This window comes from Thermobia domestica, chromosome 13, assembly GCF_964235325.1.
Source record: "Thermobia domestica chromosome 13, izTheDome1.hap1.1, whole genome shotgun sequence".
Taxonomy (NCBI): Eukaryota; Metazoa; Arthropoda; class Insecta; order Zygentoma; family Lepismatidae; genus Thermobia; species Thermobia domestica.
In genome coordinates, this window is record NC_137466.1 from 144,751,897 (window position 1) to 144,771,683 (window position 19,787).

The following is a 19,787-nucleotide window of genomic DNA, read 5'->3' on the forward strand; positions in this document are numbered from 1 at the left end:
ATTAATAAAGAATTGTGTATGCTATCTAAAACAATGTAAAATCTACAGTAAACATGAGAGGAAACAAACTAATTACAGACAATGTAATACACACATACGTACATCCGTTCAAACAAGTGGAAATAACATATCCTACATATGTAGATATAAATAAAAACAACAACTATAAGCCAAATAAAAAGAACGAGATATTTTGCTTGGCTAGCAACACTGATTAAATTTTTCCTTTGCGTGTGGTCAAAATATCTTAATTTAAAATACTGGCAAAAATTGCCGTAATTGTTTTCCTTTTCTTCGTTATACTCCACTCAAAAATTACACACCGTTTGCAAACGTAGTTGGTAGTTACAAGCAATAATTGTAGAGCTTCTGGTGGCAAAATCGTGCCGCAGGGAAACAGAGTTTTCGTTCTAATTGCGTGCTCAGCTTCTACATAATATATTACTTGGTGCAATGGAAAATAATAATATGATATATTCTGTACGCGTTAAAATGTAACGAGAAACAATAAATAGTATTAACATATTCAAAAATTCCTTCTCATAATATTAAGATATTAGAAATGAAGTAGACACTCTCAATATTTTATATGAAGAGAACAGTATTAGGGTTAGAATCTGTTTTAAGATGGTCAGTCTTTTACAGCAAAATGAAAAATATTTTTTTTATTAAAAATGTTTATTTTCATTATCATACATACATACTAAAGAAAAAAGCCCTTCTCCCTTAGCTTAAGTAAAAATAGAATATGAACTATAATAATAAACTGAGGTGAACCGAACTGAAAAACTCCCGGCGTGCAAAAACTGTGGAACACAGCCTGTTGAGCCGAGCCTGGCCATCAAATTTACCCATCTTTAGTTCCTAGCCAATGGTCTACTTGTTTACTGAACTTCGTTCGGATCCGGCCAATAGTTACCGAGAAATAAAGTACCATATACAATACGAGCCGAGCCTGTCCCTGGCCAAGTTCGGAAACCAAATATAATAATTTTTATTCCCTGAACAATAGGCTATTTGCCTATAAAATTTGGTTCAGAGCCACCAGCAGTTACCAGGAAATAAAGTACCACATACAAGATGAGCCGAGTCAAGCCTGTTCTAGCCGAGCTCGGCTACCAAATATAACGATCTTGTTTTCCTAGTCGATGAGCTACTTCCCCACTGAAATTTGTTCAGATCCGGATAGTAGTTACCAAGAACTAAAGTACCACATACAGAGCGAGTCGAGCCGAATCGGACCCTATCCCTAGCCAAGCCTACCCACTAAATATAGCAATTTTTATTCTCTTGGGCATGGGATATTTACCCATCAAATTTCCGACTTGTAGTTACCGAGAATTAAAGTACCACATACAAGGTCAACCGATCCGAGCCTGGCCACCAAATATGGAATATTTTATTCATTTGGCCATGGGCTATCTTCCCTCCAAATTTGGTTCAGATCCAGCCAATATTTACTGAGAAATAAAGTACCACACTCACACGCACATACTCCCATACACCTGGAATAAAACTATAAGCTCCCGTATTAAGCTTATACCGGGAGCTAACAATGGAGAGGTTGGTGTCTCAGTGATAGGGGTCTCAAATCTGGTGCGAGGAGACCCTAGTTTGATCCCAGGTCATGTAAGTTTGTGGTGAACAAATCGTGTCCTTATGGGTTTCCTTGAAGGTCCCTTAATTTTCTCCCATATTCTTATTCCTCGCAATTCTCCCCTAACCATTCATTTGTAATTATCTTTCACTTTCATTAATCATCCGTCCGCTTTAGCGTGTAGAGAATAATCGTGAAACCCAAAATTCTTATTTACGGTTTCAACATAACTTCTAGCTCTAGACAAATATTTCATATCGGTTTGTATGGAATATCATGAAGTTTGCGTCATGAAATATGAAGTAGGAAATGTACTTATATTCCATTTACAACAGGACAGTCGTCAAAAAATATCCCGAACTCATTGATGCGTGTAGAGATACTAAAACTGTCAATGACAATTAGCATGCTTTATCTTATTACGGTTAAAAAAAAAAAAAAAAAAATCGTACGCAGATTGTATTGGCGGTGAAGCTATGACGAATTTTGCTCTCTCTCTCTCTCAACGACTCCGCTGAATAGCGTTAACACAATTATAGAGTAAGCTTTCTTAATAGGATTAGTGAAACAGCTAGTTAACGGACTACTAAAGTCATACACCACGTACGGTGAGCTGTAATGGTAATGACACACATGTAGTCTACTACTAGCTCCGATAATCAAGTCGGGATATGTGGTAAGGCTACAACGGCAATGAAATGTTTGTGGTGTGAAGTGCTTTGAAAATAATTCTTCTTAATATGAAAAGTATAAGATTACAACTTATTAAAGATATTATTATTATCATAATAAATCTCTTGGCAGATCCTGGGACTAATGAGTTTTCTTTTCTTCCCCCTTTTTTTCTTTCCCTCTTTCTTTCCTTAGGTTCGAACTTGGAAATTTTTCTTCTATGTTTCTCGATCTTCAGCTTCCTCTTTTAACTCCCAATATTTTATTCTATTTTCAAATCATCGATCATTTGTGTTCTTCTTCTTCCTATTCCTCGTTTTCCTTCCACCTTTCCCTCTATGGCGGTATGTAGAAGACATTTCTTCGCAAAATGTATCCAATTCAATTGGCCTTCCTACGATGGATGCTGATTAAAAGTGCTCTCTTCTTTCCTATCATTTTAAGATAGCTTTGTTTGTTACTCTCTCCGTCCATTTTATCTTCCCGATCTTCCTCGGTTAAACGGTACTCTAGTATAATTAATATAATACTATATGTTAAGAATAGAAAGAATATAACCAGAATAGGATAAAGATATTTAAAGAAGATATTGCCTGAAATAGTGTTCATTATTACTGTAGATAGGATATGTTTATTACTTGTGAAGTACGATATAGTTTACTGCGGCTCTTGTACAGTGTAGTAATAAATAATACAAAGTAATGTGTAAGTAAACTTCGGATTAAGTTTGCTACATTCACGAGAATCACGCTAATATATACTAAGCGGAAAATGGCATTAAAATGCACATCCTTCAATCCTTTCATTTATGACATAGCAAGTAGACAGTTTTCAGGATTGCCAATGAGATACAGCATAGAATTATCATTAAGTCCCTAAATTTTAATTTCAGTTTAAAAGATGCTTTACAATTATTTTACAACGTAACACCTAGAATTATGAGCAAATTTTCTTTGATATAAAATGTGTTCTAAAAAAAATGTTGGTGATAACTGAAAATTAGTTATTCTCTTCAGCAAGTGACCGGAAATTTTGTTTTTTTCATCTTACAATCGTTTCCTTTTCTCTTTTATCTTTTTTGAGAAATATAAAATTGCATGTTTTGTATATTTTGGAAAGTCGCTACCTCAGGAGGTTTCTTCTATATGTAACAATATCTTCTTACCTTACACTGACACCCGCTGTAGAAAAAAAAGAGAGAAAAAAAGATACTTAGTGTACAAAAACAGCTTAGCAGCTGGACAATGATTCGTTCTACTTATTGTGGTATAGATTTACTGATTCGTTACAGTATGATTTCTACAGCCCGCAGGTATACGGGTGCCTGATCTTTTGTTTTGCCAGGAGGCCTATCTGTGAGTTAGCCAGCAACTGGCAGACTCGCAACGTATCCAAAGGCCTTACAGCTTTTAACCAAAAGTAATGTATACGGAACGTTGAATATAGACTTAAATAGAACATTACCTAAATGCTTATATAGTAAGGTCATATGTTCGATCTCGGCTAGATCACTTTAAAAACGCAAACTCCAGTACAGGAAGCCATAATGCGGTGTTAGCTGATATGCTGTCCATCTATCTGATCAATGATGTCAATTTTGAATGAACGGTTCTTGAGGGATGTCACATTGATTAGAATTAGAATTAGAATTTTATGACTACAAACTAGGAGAGCTACCTAATGTTATAACTCTTGTACACAAGAATTAGTACAATAGGTCGGTTATCTTCATTTAGTTGGCACCAATTTTTTTTTTTTTTTTTTTTTTTTTTTTTTTTTTTTATATATATATACCGATATGACCACTCAAGAGTCGCCACTAGAGTGAACTTCATTTCATAAAATTATTCAATCGAAATGAAACTGGAGCTCACTAGAATTCTCGCTTAACAGTCTCAGTGGAACACGTGCTTGAAGGAATTCTCTCGCTAATTTCAACGGCACTTGAATAGATTTAAGAACTCGTATCTTTGGACATCTTCCACCAATTCCACGGAGATGTATTACCATCTACTGCACCCAACTGCTAGAGCCATTGCCGAAGACAGTCTTGAATTCATATTCGATTAGAAACTGTGACAGTTGCAGTATTTGCTCTTCACCAAATGCTTGACACTGCGTATGCTCTACATTTCACATTGGAGGCAAGGGCTCCCAAATGAACCCGGAATTCTTACACAAGAACTCCTTAAGATATGCCTCGTCTCATGTCCTTCACGGATTGTTATCCACAAAACGATGAATCATGCTTTATCGCGAGTCTCAAAATTTATGGCGGTTCGTTTCGTAAAATTTAGAGGGTCTATACATTTTCTCCTGATCTTTTTCCCTTAGTATCATCTGAAAGTAATCAGAAGCATTGCGTGCCACGAGAGGAGACCCACAAAGAGTGTGATATATAACAAGGAGATAATAGCGTATACCATATTTATTACTAGCAGAATGCCCCTTCTTAACACGGGGAGAATACGTTTCATTTTGAACATAAAGGGTACCAAAACTGTCATCAATCAACTTCGGGACTTCAGAAACTATGAATTCGACACTAATATATCGGTCATTTTTATAATTTTTACATGTCCCCACACCCCCTTAAAAGTATTAATGGGGTCTGAATTTGAATTTAAACGGAATCGGAAGTGTCACTGTTCATCTCAGCGACCCCGAAAACTATGGATTCCACACTAATATCAGTCATTTTGATCATTTTTAAATATCTCCCCCTCCCCAAAGTTGCAACGTTAAAGTGAAGTGTTAAAAAACATTCCAGGCCCGAACTTGATCTATGTTGAAAATTTGATCGAGATCGATATAAATATATATATATAAGAGAGAGAGTTATTAGCACATTCTGTAATGACTTGCGTATCTTTAAATGTTGATAAATGATCTTCCTTGTGATTTCAATCAATTTATCAAGGATTTGGAATTAGGATTTACATTTCTTGGCTGTCGGCACCTAAGATCATTTAGCCCGTCACGTATATGAGGGATGACGTCCTTCGGTGAGCACACTATCCAATGAAAGGGAAGAAAGAAAGGATTGGGGAAGAGAGGAAGTGGCCTGGGGCTATTATGGTAGGTACCATCCCAGCATTTGCCTTGTGTGAATGAGGGAAACCCTTATTCTAGATGGCTGGTCCGAAAAAGCTGTTACAATTTTTCGACCTAATGTCCCCACCGGGAATCGAACCCGGGACCGCTCGCACCAAAAGCGAGAGCATTAGTGACTACGCCACGTGGAGCCACACATTTTATTAATTATAATTTCTATACTATGAGTCATGTAACTTTAAAACAGTGTTTGAAATCTAAGACTCGAAGGAACTAGAATTACCCACGATACTCGAGAAATTCCTCTTCTCATCTCGAAAACAAGAGGTGAATTGTCCATCTCTCTCATCTTGTCTCGAATTTTTAAAAAATGTACTTCACGAGAAATCGAGACGAGACGAGACATTTATGAGAAAATGAACTTAATTTATTCTTAGTGTTGCCTCGAGACGAGACATTTCTCGTGTCTCGTCTCGTCTCGTCTCGTAAACGAGACGAGACACGAGACGGGACAGAACCCTCTTAGACGAGACACGGGACGAGACGGGACGTCTCGTGAAATGTCTCGTCTCGTCTCGTGTCTCGAAAATGAAAACGCTGGCGGGAATGGCCAAGATTGAAATTGTCAGTGGTCATATAGATTGCAAAAGGAAAATCCCCTTTGTGAGAAACATGTAGAAAAGCCTTCATAGAAAAGTGTCCTCTGTCTATTGAATGAAACAATCGTGATACATGAGCTTCCAGAAATATCATCCTTAATGTCTTGTCCCCAATTCCCCTTGCTGTAAACTGAGAAATTCTCATTTTTTTTATTTCTGGCTGGAATGATGACAAACAAAATCAAAGACAGGGAAGATTTTTACAAGGTCAAGAAACCGAACTACCACCACCATCTATTCAATTTGAAAGCTGGGTAAGGTCTACACTTGTCTTTATTCTCTGGTGCCGGTATTCTTTTCGCTATATGAACCGAAAACGGCAATCGAAGTATGTCATCTTGCAACCAAAATTTTGTCTTCTCTCTCTCTCTCTCACACACACACACACATACACACACACATAAAAACACACTTTTACCATTTTACCAATCGCTCGCTTACTATACAGCAGTCATGTTGTAAAATTCACCTCTTCGTTTGGAAGGCGCGCGGAGGACAAAAAAAGCAAAGATATTATCGACGAACCCTTCAAATTGTTTGCTTTCAGCAAATTTATGATACTAATAATAACACTTTAGGTAAAGAAATTTTACAGGGGGACCTTCGTTTTGTTACGCGGAAATGTTTGATCTGACCAGAGTGCAAAATTGCCCTCTGCTTCCATGTTGAGAGGGAAGGAGTACTTCCCTTTCCTAGTGAATAATATTCATTAGGACCTGAATTATCTTCAGAAATTGTTTCTTACAGGGATATAAAACCTCTCGAACTTAATAAGTTTAAAGAACATTTGGTATAATATTCATGGAACTCCGTTGAAAACAGAAAATATCATGAGAATGATCAAAATTCGAACATTGAAGAACATAATTAACAGAAAAGAAATAGGATACCCAAACCATATTTTTAAACCTGCTATAAAATGTATATCCTATATTTTTACTAATTCCTTACTCCCATTAAAGTATCCTGGGGAGGATATTCTCTCCATTTTTTCAGACTGAAATCCTTTTATCCCGTACGATTTTCCCCCTGACACAATACGAAAAAACAAATGTTGTTAAAATCCATACACATGACTCTTCCGGGACTCAACCCGGGGCCTTCAAGCCGATGGTCTATCGCCGCAGACCGCTCGGTTGGTATGAAGATGTACGTTGTATGATTGCGAATAGATCCGGACAATATAAGAAACTTTAATTCCAAAATGGCCACCCAAAAATCAACTTTTTTCTTTTTTTTTTTTTTTTTAGCCATTAGCTAATCTGGGTGTACTGTCATGAGTTTGTTACACAAACGGGGCAACCACCACATAGTAGCACACACCCCGCGGTTATGGGAACAGATTTGAACCATGGAGGAGAAGACTGGCCCCAAGCATTCTTTCGTCCGATGTGTCGTTCAGCTCCCATTACATGGCAATTTAAGTAGAGCTTAGTGTGCAGTAACATATAAAATTTCAATCAAACACTTTCCATTACTCAATAAAATTATTTGGTTCCGAGCTTTTTTAAAGAAAAATAATTGCAACAAATCTAAATATGCTAAAATGGAAAGCAGTTTTTGGATTGTTATGGGTTAACACTGTGAAACCTAAAGGCTGGAATATATGAAATCAAAGTGTACACACATATCTATCTCTCTATTTATCTATATATCTCTCCATCTCTCTCTCTCTCTCTATATATATATATATATATATATATATATATATACAGACACTACAAAGCAAGTGGGCTGATAGTATACGATAGTGTCGGGGATGATGACACCTTTACATCGAACTTTGCTTGTCGTGTAAACATTATTTAACATTAGTGTCTTCATCTTCGACGTACCTATGAGCAATTTACTGTATATTCGTGTATTGAAACTGGTAAAACAAATTTCAATGTTTTAGAATGTAAAAAAAAGAAGCCAGGGTCGAGAAGCCTCAGACAACAGCAGAGATATATTATCTTGTAAACTATTTGTCTTTGCCTTGTGAGCTTATTTGAATTTATTTTTAAGACCTTTAGGCAACTTTGGCCGAATGGATGATGATGAGAAAATTAGTGGAATGAAGAAAGTGGGAGGATACTAGAGAACTTCGAGAAAACACACACATTCGAAAAATGAAATGAGATGAAATCTTTGAGTTTTACGTCCCACGGTTATGCCGATTAGACTAAAGGAGGAAACGGGAGAACCCCGAGAAAACCCACGCACAAGGTGTTTGTCCACCAGAAAGTTCACTTGGCGAGGCTGGAATCGAGCCCGAGACCCCAAGCACCAGAGGTGAACGCTCTACCACTGAGCCACCGCGGTCCCCACACACATTCAATGTTTGTCCACCACAAAGCTCACATGGCACTAACCAAGATCGAACCGACTACCACATACACCAGAGGTGAAGGCTTCACAGTATAGCTACCGTGACATTTCTTGTCTTTTGTGTTCTGGGTAATACTTGTAACTTACAAGGGAAGAGAGGGAGATTATATATCGAAGTGGAAGATGGTTTATATACCAATCGAAAGCACTAATGACGCCTATTACAAAACTGTAATAAAAATTTTCCGAATGCATATACTGTGCGAGTTATATGAATATACAGGGTGTCCAGAAAATCCATTTCCACCCCTTGAAATCGCAACGCATGGCGATAAAACAGATGCCAAAACTGGAAAACACGTGTTTGATCATTTTTAAAGTACAACGTATCAAAGCAAAAATTCTTGTCACAAGGCCACCCGCAGTGTACTGGGCGGGGTCCAACTCAAAAATTACAAAAGGTAAGGGGGTCAAGTAGCATATCGTTCGAAACTTCTTGGGAAATGAAAGAAGACGAAACAAGTCTCAATACTCTAAAATTACCTTGTGCAAAATGGCGGCCGGTCAAACTGTCAGCAAAAACGTCATTGTAAAGTCGATGGCCACCCCCCAAAAAATCCTGAAACGGTGAGGCAAATGTCGAAACAGGAAAACATGTGTGTCATTATTTCAAAAGTATAATGATTGGAAGTAAAAATATTTGTTTCAGGGTCCTCCACAATGTCCCAGGCGAGGTCATGCTCAAATTGTTCAAATGGCAAGGGAGGTCAAGTAGCACATCGTTTAAAGCTGTTATTAAATGAAAACAGATAGAACAAGTATGGACGCTCTACGATAATACTGTGCAAATATCTTGAATTTTAGTTGTTCTTTCTGTAACCGGGTTTTAGTTTATTTTCACTCTAATTCTTGTACTCAACGGAAAGAAAGGAATGCCCCTACTGTGAGATTCTGCTCTTTGAACCCAGTAATGTCTAAATAAATAAAAAAAATAAAATAAAATAAAAGTAAATTATGACATAAAGAAAAGAAACGACAACATTTGACATCTTTGAGTATAGAATTGACTAGTTAACATATAATGTACTTCCACGAACATAAATAAGTAGAGGTTGGATCCATCAGAAGTAAAGACTCTTACCTCTACTTATTTATGTTTATGACTGCACAACAGTGGCACTTATGCTCGTTATCTGGTTTATCAATTATAAAATGATTCAAACGAAAGAATTCCTTGCGCCAGGAAGAGTAAATACGCACAAATGTCTCAGAATGAAAACAAGTGCCGATTGCAAAATGGAAAGTGAACGTGCTCAGAAAATCGAAATGAAGATGTACATTTTGACTGGCCGCCACTTTACACAGGGTAATTTTAGAGGATCGAGACTTGTTCCGTGTTCTTTTATTTCTCAACAGCTTTATTTGACCATATTTGCCATTTGAAAATTTTGAGTAGGACCCCGTCCGGAACCTTGTGGAGGACCCTGGGACAAACATTTTTACTTTCAATCATTGTACTTTTGAAAAGATGACACACGTGTTTTTCTTTTTTGACATCTGTCTTACCGTTTCAGTTTTTTTTCTTTGGAGGGTGGCCATAGACTCTACAATGACGTTTTTGCTGACAGTTTGACCGGCCGCCATTTTGCACAGGGTAATTTTAGAGAGTTAGGACTTGTTCGTCTTCTTTCATTTCCCAAGAAGTTTCGAACGATATACTACTTGACCCCCTTACCTTTTGTAATTTTTGAGTTGGATCCCGTCTGGGACTCTGCGGGTGGCCCTGGGACAACAATGTTTGCTTTGATACATTGTACTTTTATAATGATCAAAAATGTGTTTTCCAGTTTTGGCATCTGTCTCATCGTTTGCGATTTCAAGGGGTGGAAATGGATTTTCTGGACACCCTGTATATTCATATAACTCGCGCAGTATATGCATTCGGAAAATTTTTATTACAGTTTTGTAATAGGCGTCATTAGTGCTTTCGATTGGTATATAAACCATCTTCCACTTCGATATATAATCTCCCTCTCTTCCCTTGTTAGTTGTATCTTGATTAGCATGGTGCAGCCTGCTACATTTTACTTTCGTTCCCATGGTATGCTGCTATATTTTCACGAGACAAGACGAGACAAAACGAGACGAGACGGGACGAGACGGGACAGAACCTCTCGAGACGAGACACGAGACGGGACGAGTACATTTTTTCGAGACGAGACACGAGACGAGACATGCTTTACACGAGACGAGACAGCTTGAAGTCTCGTCTCGTCTCGTCTCGTGGCAACACTATTTATTCTTGAGATATTCTCTCCACACCAACTGAATATTATAACAATACAGGTAAAACCAGTAACGTTTACCACCTGTACACCTAGGCATGCTCAAGCCGGTCACTTCTTTTGTGACACCAAAATAAGACAGAACTGTGTGTGTGTTGCAGTTTCTATGTAATTTAACCATTTGTTTCAGCATTCGAGCGAACGCACCTACGTAAAACTTTATGACAAAAGTATGAATTCTTTAGAATTTCTCAAGAATTAAGGCTCTTTACTACGTAGCTACCCCACTTTTCTGAATTTTAGTAGATAACTTAATGACAATGAACAGTATATAAAAGATTGAGAGTTAAACACGTAGTTTCTACAAAACTAATTAAATTAATTAATAACTGATTAAAACTAATTAAATAAATTAATAAATTAATTTACAATCTTTGTAAACCAGAAATTTGGGTGCCCAGTTTTTGACGTTATAAATATTGGGCATCCACATTTACACACTATACGAAAGGATTTGAAAACAACCATTAGTTCATAATATGATAGTTTTTTTTAGATAGTACTAGATTTACTATCTACGTATTTTATATTCCTCATTGTCTAATTTATTTATTTATTTATTTATTTATTTATTTATTTATTTATTTATTTATTTATTTTAAACAAAACCAAGATGAGCTTAGGCCGTAACACATCGGACTTAAGCGATTTCTCTTGCTCTATTACGTTTCATTTCAGTTACGCTTTCTTCCATAACATTATATTCTTCATCATCTTGTAAAATTTATCCTGCCTGACCGTTCTTGAAATTTTATGCAGTTTTCTTGGTAAAGTAACGGTGGCCAAATTAAAATCAGTTTACTATGTATTGAATTAAATATATGTATATATAGCCATGGTGAATGTAACGAAGCAATTGGTGTCAAATATAAAAGTAGGAGGGGAAAATATAGAATAGGTGATTATTTTTCGATACCTGGGTAGTATTATTAGTCATGATATGACGTACCAACCTGACGCATTAGTCATGAAAAAAAAACACGGATAGCAATGGCGAAAGAGGCCTTCAGGAGGAGGAAAAATCTATTTTGTGGAACCTTAAATAAAGAGTTGGGAAGACTCATAATATGCTTCGTGCGGAGTATTGTACTGCATGGGTCAGAAACATGGGTATTACGTAAAAATGATTTAAACCGACTGGAAGCTTTCGAAATGTGAGTGTGGAGAAGAATGGAGAGAATTTGCTGGGTCGAGTGGAAAACGAATGAAAGGGTGTTAGAAATGGAGGAAGAGAAAAGAAAAGTTTTAGATAATTCAGAAGAGAAAGAGAAACTAGTTGAGACATTGGTAAGAAAGAACGTCATCATGAGGGACGTGCTAGAGGGTATGGTGGTAGGAAAGAGAGGAAGAGGGTGAAGAAGGCTACTATTGATGGACGATATCAAAACAGAGAAATCGTACGTGAAGACGGAGAGGTTAGCGGAAGTCCGTGAAGTATGGAAGTATGGCAGCAAAAAAAAAAAAAAAAAAAAAAAAAAGAAAAAAGAAAAAAGAAAAGAAAAGAAATATATCAATTTAAACAAGACTATTGGGAAAATTGAACGACATTTTTGAACGGTATTTTTCTTTCTTTTAGCTTCTAAGCGACAATGAGAGAGACAAAAACGTACGGCGATTGTCAAAAGTGTATAGAATTCGAAATTTCAATCAACTTACGCTTTATCTCTCCTACGTACTGGAAAAGTTGTTTATGGATATCTGTCCCTCCGTTCGTCCGTTCTTCCCAATGTATGTACACGAGCTTAGTGGCCACGCCGTTCAACGGATATGAGCCATTATTTTAAACTTAGGGTTTTTATAAGATTCTCCAGGACTCTCCGTGGGTTTTCTCTTGGTACTTCCATTTCCTCCTCCTTTCTTATTCCACTAACTCTTCCATCATCATTCACTTGCTGTAATCATCGTCTCCCTTAGCCTAAAGGGTATAATTGTGGGATTGTAAATTGAAAGATTTCATTTAATTTTTTTCATGGGTATCTTGCGACTGATTTTCTTCCCCTTCAAAATAAGATTAGTTTACTAGAAGCTTACTATATATATAATGAAGTTTTCTTCTAAACAGCTCTAGCGATTGTGTTTATTTTTCAAAAATCAATATTTTAATAACAGCTCTATAATAGAATATAAGTAATTTCCTCGGAAAATTCCACAAGGGATATAGTAGCTTGCTCTACAGCAGTGGTTCTCAACCGATGTGTCGCGAAATTTTAGAATTTAAGAATTATGAAGAATTTAATAATAATTAGTTAAAATCGAGACAAACTATACCAACCAACACTTCCAGCGGTAGCAATAACGCTCAGTGGTATATCGAGCCATTATAAAAACTAATTATTGGTTTCACTATTATATATATACTAAGTGTGTCAGGATTACCTGGCCGTCCGGTAAATTCTACCCGGACAATTTTCTCAAAAATTACGTGATGGGCTAAGTGGCCATAGGTGCCGACAGCCCAGAAATCTAAGTCCTAATTCCTAATTTTCTGAAAAAGAACTCAGATGATTTTGTTCATATTTCAGAAAATACATATTTTATTATTTTATTTTTTATATAAAAAAACTACAATTTAGTTTTAAGTCATTTCTCATAAAACAATCTACATGGGGTAGTTTAGTGTAGGATGTTAATTTTCTTCAGAGAATGTTTCCATAAAATACCTATATTAATTTTGTTTTCGTCAATAAATGTTTCCGCAACAACTACAGGATTAAACATATTTGGTTCAATTTTAAAAATAGGAAAGAGGAAGTGGTCTGTATTTTTCCCTCTACCGCCACGTACCAAATGTAGTCCTAATTTCCATTTCTTGAAATTTAACGAAACTTATCTCATGTCCAATACTCAAATGAGATGAAAAAGAAATTATAAAAACATAGATTCACGACATAAAACTCTCTTTATTTAAGTTAATATTCAGAATCAAAATACCTTATTCTTAGTTTTTGAGTATTCGATGCTCATTGTAAATAATATAGATCTAACTTCTCTCATCTATGTATTGGTATTTTTCATCCACCTATATTTGAATCCCAACTTATTCGGTTCTTCAAATTGTATACAAATTGCTCAGGAAATAACTGTTCATATTACACGTAGTGTATAGCTGTAAGAATGTCACTTCAATAAAATATTTAAATTAATGTTACTTGTACTTGGACAATTGTTATTATTATTGTCAGTGTTGTTAATCCAATTCCGGGGCTGGTATTTCTTAAGGTTTTTCTCCTCAACAGACGAATGCTGAAACATCAGTCATCTTCTTTAAGTATCAACCGTAAATATCCGATGTAAGAAAAGCTTTCACGTAATTTCAGTCCAGTGTTTTATAGCAGCTTTTTTTTTTTTTTTTATTTATTTAATGTTCCTTTACAGCATCAAGATTACATAAGATAAAGTTTAACACAAGATAACAGAGGACTCTTTGGGTCCCTACCGAGGATCAAAGCCTAGGGTTGCGCGTTCAAGACAAAAGTGTCAATGATAACTATGAAAAATTCAGGTGAACTTCACGGTGCTATCGCCGGAATTCTTCCTTCGTTATCCTTAGAATTCTTTATCTGTTATTGCTGGAATTCTTCCCTCGTTATTGCCGGAATTCTTTCTCCGTTTATCGCTGGAATTCTTTTTTCCGTTATCAATGGAATTCTTCCTTCGTTATTGTTGTAATTCTTTCCTCGTTAGTGCCGGAATTCTTTCTGCGTTATCTCTGGACCTGAAAACACTTGAAGTTGTTAGAAGGAATTTGTTACTTGGCAATTAAAAACATTAGAATTGTAATATAGGTCTAATCAGTGGTGCTATTCGGCCGGTTCGCACAGGTTCGCTAGAACCAGTTCTTAAAATATTCAAGACAAAAGAGTCAATGATAACTATGAAAAGTTCAGGTGAATTTAACGGTGCTATCTCCGGAATTCTTCCTTCGTTATCCCTAGAATTCTTTATCTGTTATTGCTGGAATTCTTCCCTCGTTATTGCCGGAATTCTTTCTCCGTTTATCGCTATGGAATTCTTCCTTCGTTATTGTTGTAATTCTTTCCCCGTTAGTGTCGGAATTCTTTCTGCGTTATCTCTGGACCTGAAAACACTTGAAGTTGTTAGAAGGAATTTGTTACTTGGCAATTAAAAACATTAGAATTGTAATATAGGTCTAATCAGTGGTGCTATTCGGCCGGTTCGCACAGGTTTGCTAGAACCAGTTCTTAAAATATTCAAGACAAAAGAGTCAATGATAACTATGAAAAGTTCAGGTGAATTTAACGGTGCTATCTCCGGAATTCTTCCTTCGTTATCCCTAGAATTCTTTATCTGTTATTGCTGGAATTCTTCCCTCGTTATTGCCGGAATTCTTTCTCCGTTTATCGCTGGAATTCTTTTTTCCATTATCAATGGAATTCTTCCTTCGTTATTGTTGTAATTCTTTCCCCGTTAGTGTCGGAATTCTTTCTGCGTTATCTCTGGACCTGAAAACACTTCAAGTTGTTAGAAGGAATTTGTTACTTGGCAATTAAAAACATTAGAATTGTAATATAGGTCTAATCAGTGGTGCTATTCGGCCGGTTCGCACAGGTTCGCTAGAACCAGTTCTTAAAATATTTTGGGTTCGTAGAGCTATTTGTTATACCCAAACATAACTGTAAATTTTACCCAGTTATATCCAGGAACAGTAAACCTTAGTTTAAATATCTTTGTTTTTAGAAATGCTTACAGTTACAGGCTAAACATACGACCTCTCAAAATAAGGTATAAGCGTTCATTTCTTAATCTCAAATCTTAATTATCAAGAATGAAAACTGGGATCACATGAGTTTAGTGGTGAGGGCTATTTATATTTGAAACGGGTACATACCATTATCAATAATTGTTGATCCATTGCTGAATTAAGGTCTTTCCAATACTTTTTGACAACTATCTATCTTGGATAATTCGTTTCCAAGATATTCGCAGTGCTGCCTAATTTCGTCATACCACCTTGTAATATTAGGATGCTGTGTAGGCTGCTACTTGTCACTTGCGGTATCCAGTAAAATCTTTCCTTTTGTCTATTTTGTATGGTTTGCTTCCAAAGAGAGTTATATCCATCTAAGCTAAGAGAATAGAAGCATAAACTTCATGTGTAGGTTAGTCTATATCCTGAGTGTTTCAGATAAGAATGTCCGGTGCCTATGAATCATAAATGACTGGAGATAAAAGAATGAAACAGAATATGAAGTAATATCAGAGGGCGCATCGAATAGAGTGTTTTGCTTGCTCCACAGGTTCCTCTAACATGGGGCTCTGGAGGGTCATTCCAAAATGTTATATGGTGAGAACATGGTGCCCCTTACAAATAACTTTCTCTGCTTGTTTTTCATCTCCAACCGTTTATGATCATAGTAAGTATTGGGCATTTTTTCTGAAACACCCAGCATACACGACAGATTTTCACCGCAAAATTCCTCTCTTTCTCTCTCCCTCTGCGTCTGCAGTTGTCATATGTTTCATCTTAAATGTTTATACGTATATATTTTAATGTTGTATGAAGAGCGAGCGAAGAAATGAAATCTAATGTAATTAGCATATGAAAGAAAAATATATTTGGTAACTCATTCTCAAAGAGACAAATGTAGTTTATTCGTATCACTAATATCTTTATCTGATCTTTCATTCCTATTATACCTTCAATTATGTAGTCCTTTTCTCCCTTTCGTGTCGGAACATCTTCTGTGACACCTGGTGTGAAAGAAAAGAAAACATGAAATAATAATAAAAGAAATTCAACGTATCTTACCTGTAATTATCTGCGGCTAATGACATGGATCCAGGCGTCCAGCCACCCACCGCGGCACTGGTCGATTCAATTCCTTTGGGTGGCTGACGAGGCCACGCGCCCGCTTGGGTCTCATGCGCTTGATGATGGTGATGGTGATGGCTGCTAGACATGGAAGAGATTCCGGACATCACCTGTTGGTAGCTCTGGTGGAACTGGTTCATCGTCACAGCTCCTGTTGTAGCCGACGGGGATCCCCCTAAACTTAATGGGGATGCTCCTGTAGCACTACTGACAGGGTCTGCGGCTGCGAGTGCCGAGGGAGTTGTGTACGAGTTGTAGTTCAAAGCAGCTCCGTAGCTGTTTTGTTGAGTCCAACTGTTAGCGTGACCTGGAAATAAAAAGAGAAATTCGTTTTTCAAATCGTGTTAACAACGGCAAATAAATGCTTTTTGGACCTTTTAACTTAAGGGGACGGAAAACTTACAAGTTTATTTAAGTTTTCTTTGTATTAAAGAAAATGTGTAAATTATTTGGTCTCTAGTGCAAAATTGAGATGTAAAAGATGATTGCTTTCTTCACGAAAGAAAGGAAAAATATCCACTTTTTTATTATTTTTATTTTTATTTATTTATTTATTTAGTTATTTATTTTGTAAGTTACCACGCAATAATTGTTAAAACAAATCTTTACTAAAAGCACTTTCCGGAACACAGAATTTCGTATCCTGACACAGCATCGTGACTCAATAAAGAAGCTATTTTGATTCAAAAGTAGCAAACTTCGGTGTAGAAAACCAGAAAAAGACTTAGAAGGCAATGCGCTAACCACATATCACTACTATTAAACGTGCGCACTTGGTCGGCTATAGACCTTTTTTAACAGGCAAGGAGAACCGGAGAACTCTTCTCAAGTTGCGTTAACTTGACTGCACATTTGTGGTATGTACAGTACAATATAGATACAGATATGTGTTGTTATACTGCAGGTAGGTTACTTGCAGATTTATTTTGGAAGAAAGAGTGGCTAACTTTTACTTTCGCTATATTTCAAAAACTGATCTTACGAACTGCATTTTACAAACTTTACTGTATTGTCCTACGTATGGGCTTGATTACGGAATTAAAGGGGGAAAAAATCAGTATATCCATTAGTCATCATGAGACCAGAATTGGCTTTAGACCGTATACTGGACATCACTATGATGCACTCTGAATTCCCTTTTTTTCTGTTTAACGACCCACGATTACGCCCCTTAGGCTAAGGCAAGTGTATGATGATGGAATAAATGGTGGAATGAGAATGTGGGAGGAAACGGGAGTATCCCGAGAAAACCCATGGACACGATGCTGTCAACCACAAACTTACTTGGGTGGGGATCGAACCAGGGACCCCAAGCATCGGAGGTAGACGCTCTACCACTTTACCCACCGTCTTCCCTCCTGCTCTCTGAATTGAATAAGAAAATAACGATAATTTGATTTTTCACAAATCATTGATTGCAGTACATAATGTGGTTCAAGGTATCACGTACTATCTGTATTTACATAGAGATGTAAAATGGTTATTTTATTTTTACAACTTATTTTTCCTCATAGTGTTAAACTCATATATATTGTGACAACAACGTTTACAACCTAAAAGAATTGATATCCTAAAATAAAGTCAATTTTTAAATATATTTCAAATTTATCTCAATAGTATGTTATCTTCAAAACTCATTTTTGAATGCAGATAATTAAAAAAAAAAAAAGAATATATACAAATTACGGGGTGACTACAAATTCTGGAATCTAGAAAAACTGTTAAACACACTGAGCAGTATATTATCTAAATCAGAGGCGGATAATATTAGTATTGCAACGTTGCGCAACTACCATTTTTTCTAGTAAAATTATTATTACCAATGGTAGTAACTAAGTGAAGAACGCTGCTTTGTATCACTCTCATATATACCTTAAGAAACAAGGCCTTGACTTAACTTTTATAACTGTTTTAACTTTTATAACTGTAAAATCCATTAAACTGTTCAAAAACGAGAAAAAAGTCCATTACAAAATCACTAAGTTTTACAACGAGACCAGATTCTGTAGCACAGACTGTTAGAGCGAATGCTAGATCTGCTTCTTCCTATCCCAGAAGTTAAAGGCTTTGGCTCGAGAAACGCGGCCAGAGTTTCCAGGAACAAGAACCTTTCGCACTGAATTCACTTAATTAATGTATCCGTATTTTAAAAGAGAAAAGTAGTAGTCATGTGGCTATGTTGAAGCCTGACCAATGTACTGACACTTTTTCTAAGTGATCCCAGAGTTCCTAAATAAGAAGAAACATGCGTAGCAGACTTAAAAAAAAAGTAAACACGTATTTATGAGTTAATTATTCTCTTATGTAGGTAGTGTCGGCTTCTTCTACAGTCATATTAATAAGACAGCAACGTAGGTATGTTAATGATTTAGCTTTTCTACATAAAATAATAAATAATAAAATTGATTGCATAGAACTAAGTCCTAATTTATTTCTGCATGTTCCGACGTCTAGAACGAGGTTGAGCAATAGTAGTACCATGTAGTGTAAGAAAGCACGTACTGACATCCTGTATAAATCCCCTTTATGGAGAACGAGCTCTCACTACAATAATATTGAAGAAAAGTGTGAATTGATAGACATATTCAATATGTCTGAAAAAATGTTTAGTAATAGAATTTATAGTATGATGAGCTGAATTAATTAATGAAACAATAAAAATTTCTGTATGTTTTTCTTTTGTAAAAATACTGACATTTCACCATATATGTAAACAAACACCGTAAATGGGCAGAACGCCTGTTGTGTTGTTACAATAAAATAAATAAATAAGAGCCACAATATGCTTCTCTAATTACGAATCTTTCTTCAACAAAGTAATGCCACTTGTGGAAGTTTGTTTGAGCAGTTTAATGATTGAGAAATTGATTGAAGGTACATAAAGGAGAGATTGAGATTAAGGAACTTTGAAAGGAACATAAATAAATATGATAAGAAGTCAAGTTGATGATGATAGGACAAGGAAAGTAGAATCTACATGGAAAAAATCAAAACAGAGGAAAAAATACAGAACAGAATGCAATACAGAAGCTAGAGAAGTATATAATGTTGTAATTTTCGAAGTTAAGGCCCGGTTTAAGTCTACAGAACAAATCATGGCAGTAATGTTGTTTGCACCAAATATATTTCCCCAGTATTCCTGAAATTTCCCTAGAGAATAGAAGTGTGCAATTTACAGTTTTCTCTCTTTCTTTTACACAAAATTTTATTTATTTTCATACGTCACCTAGTGTTTGCGTCACAGTTATTTTGGCTAGTTGTTGGGTCCAATTTCTATCTTGTGTCTCCGACTTTTCCTCCTGCAACGCCTAGCATCA

General features: G+C 36.2%; 1 protein-coding gene across 1 annotated transcript in view; it reads right to left on the bottom strand.

Annotated features, from left to right (window-relative positions):
* LOC145668609 (protein gooseberry-like) overlaps nt 1-19,787 on the bottom strand; it is a 107,968-nt gene that overhangs the window by 7,273 nt on the left and 80,908 nt on the right. The window contains exon 6 of the mRNA XM_081736645.1: nt 16,408-16,777. Within this exon, the coding sequence (XP_081592771.1) occupies nt 16,408-16,777 (370 nt within the window). The remainder of the gene's footprint in view (nt 1-16,407; nt 16,778-19,787) is intronic.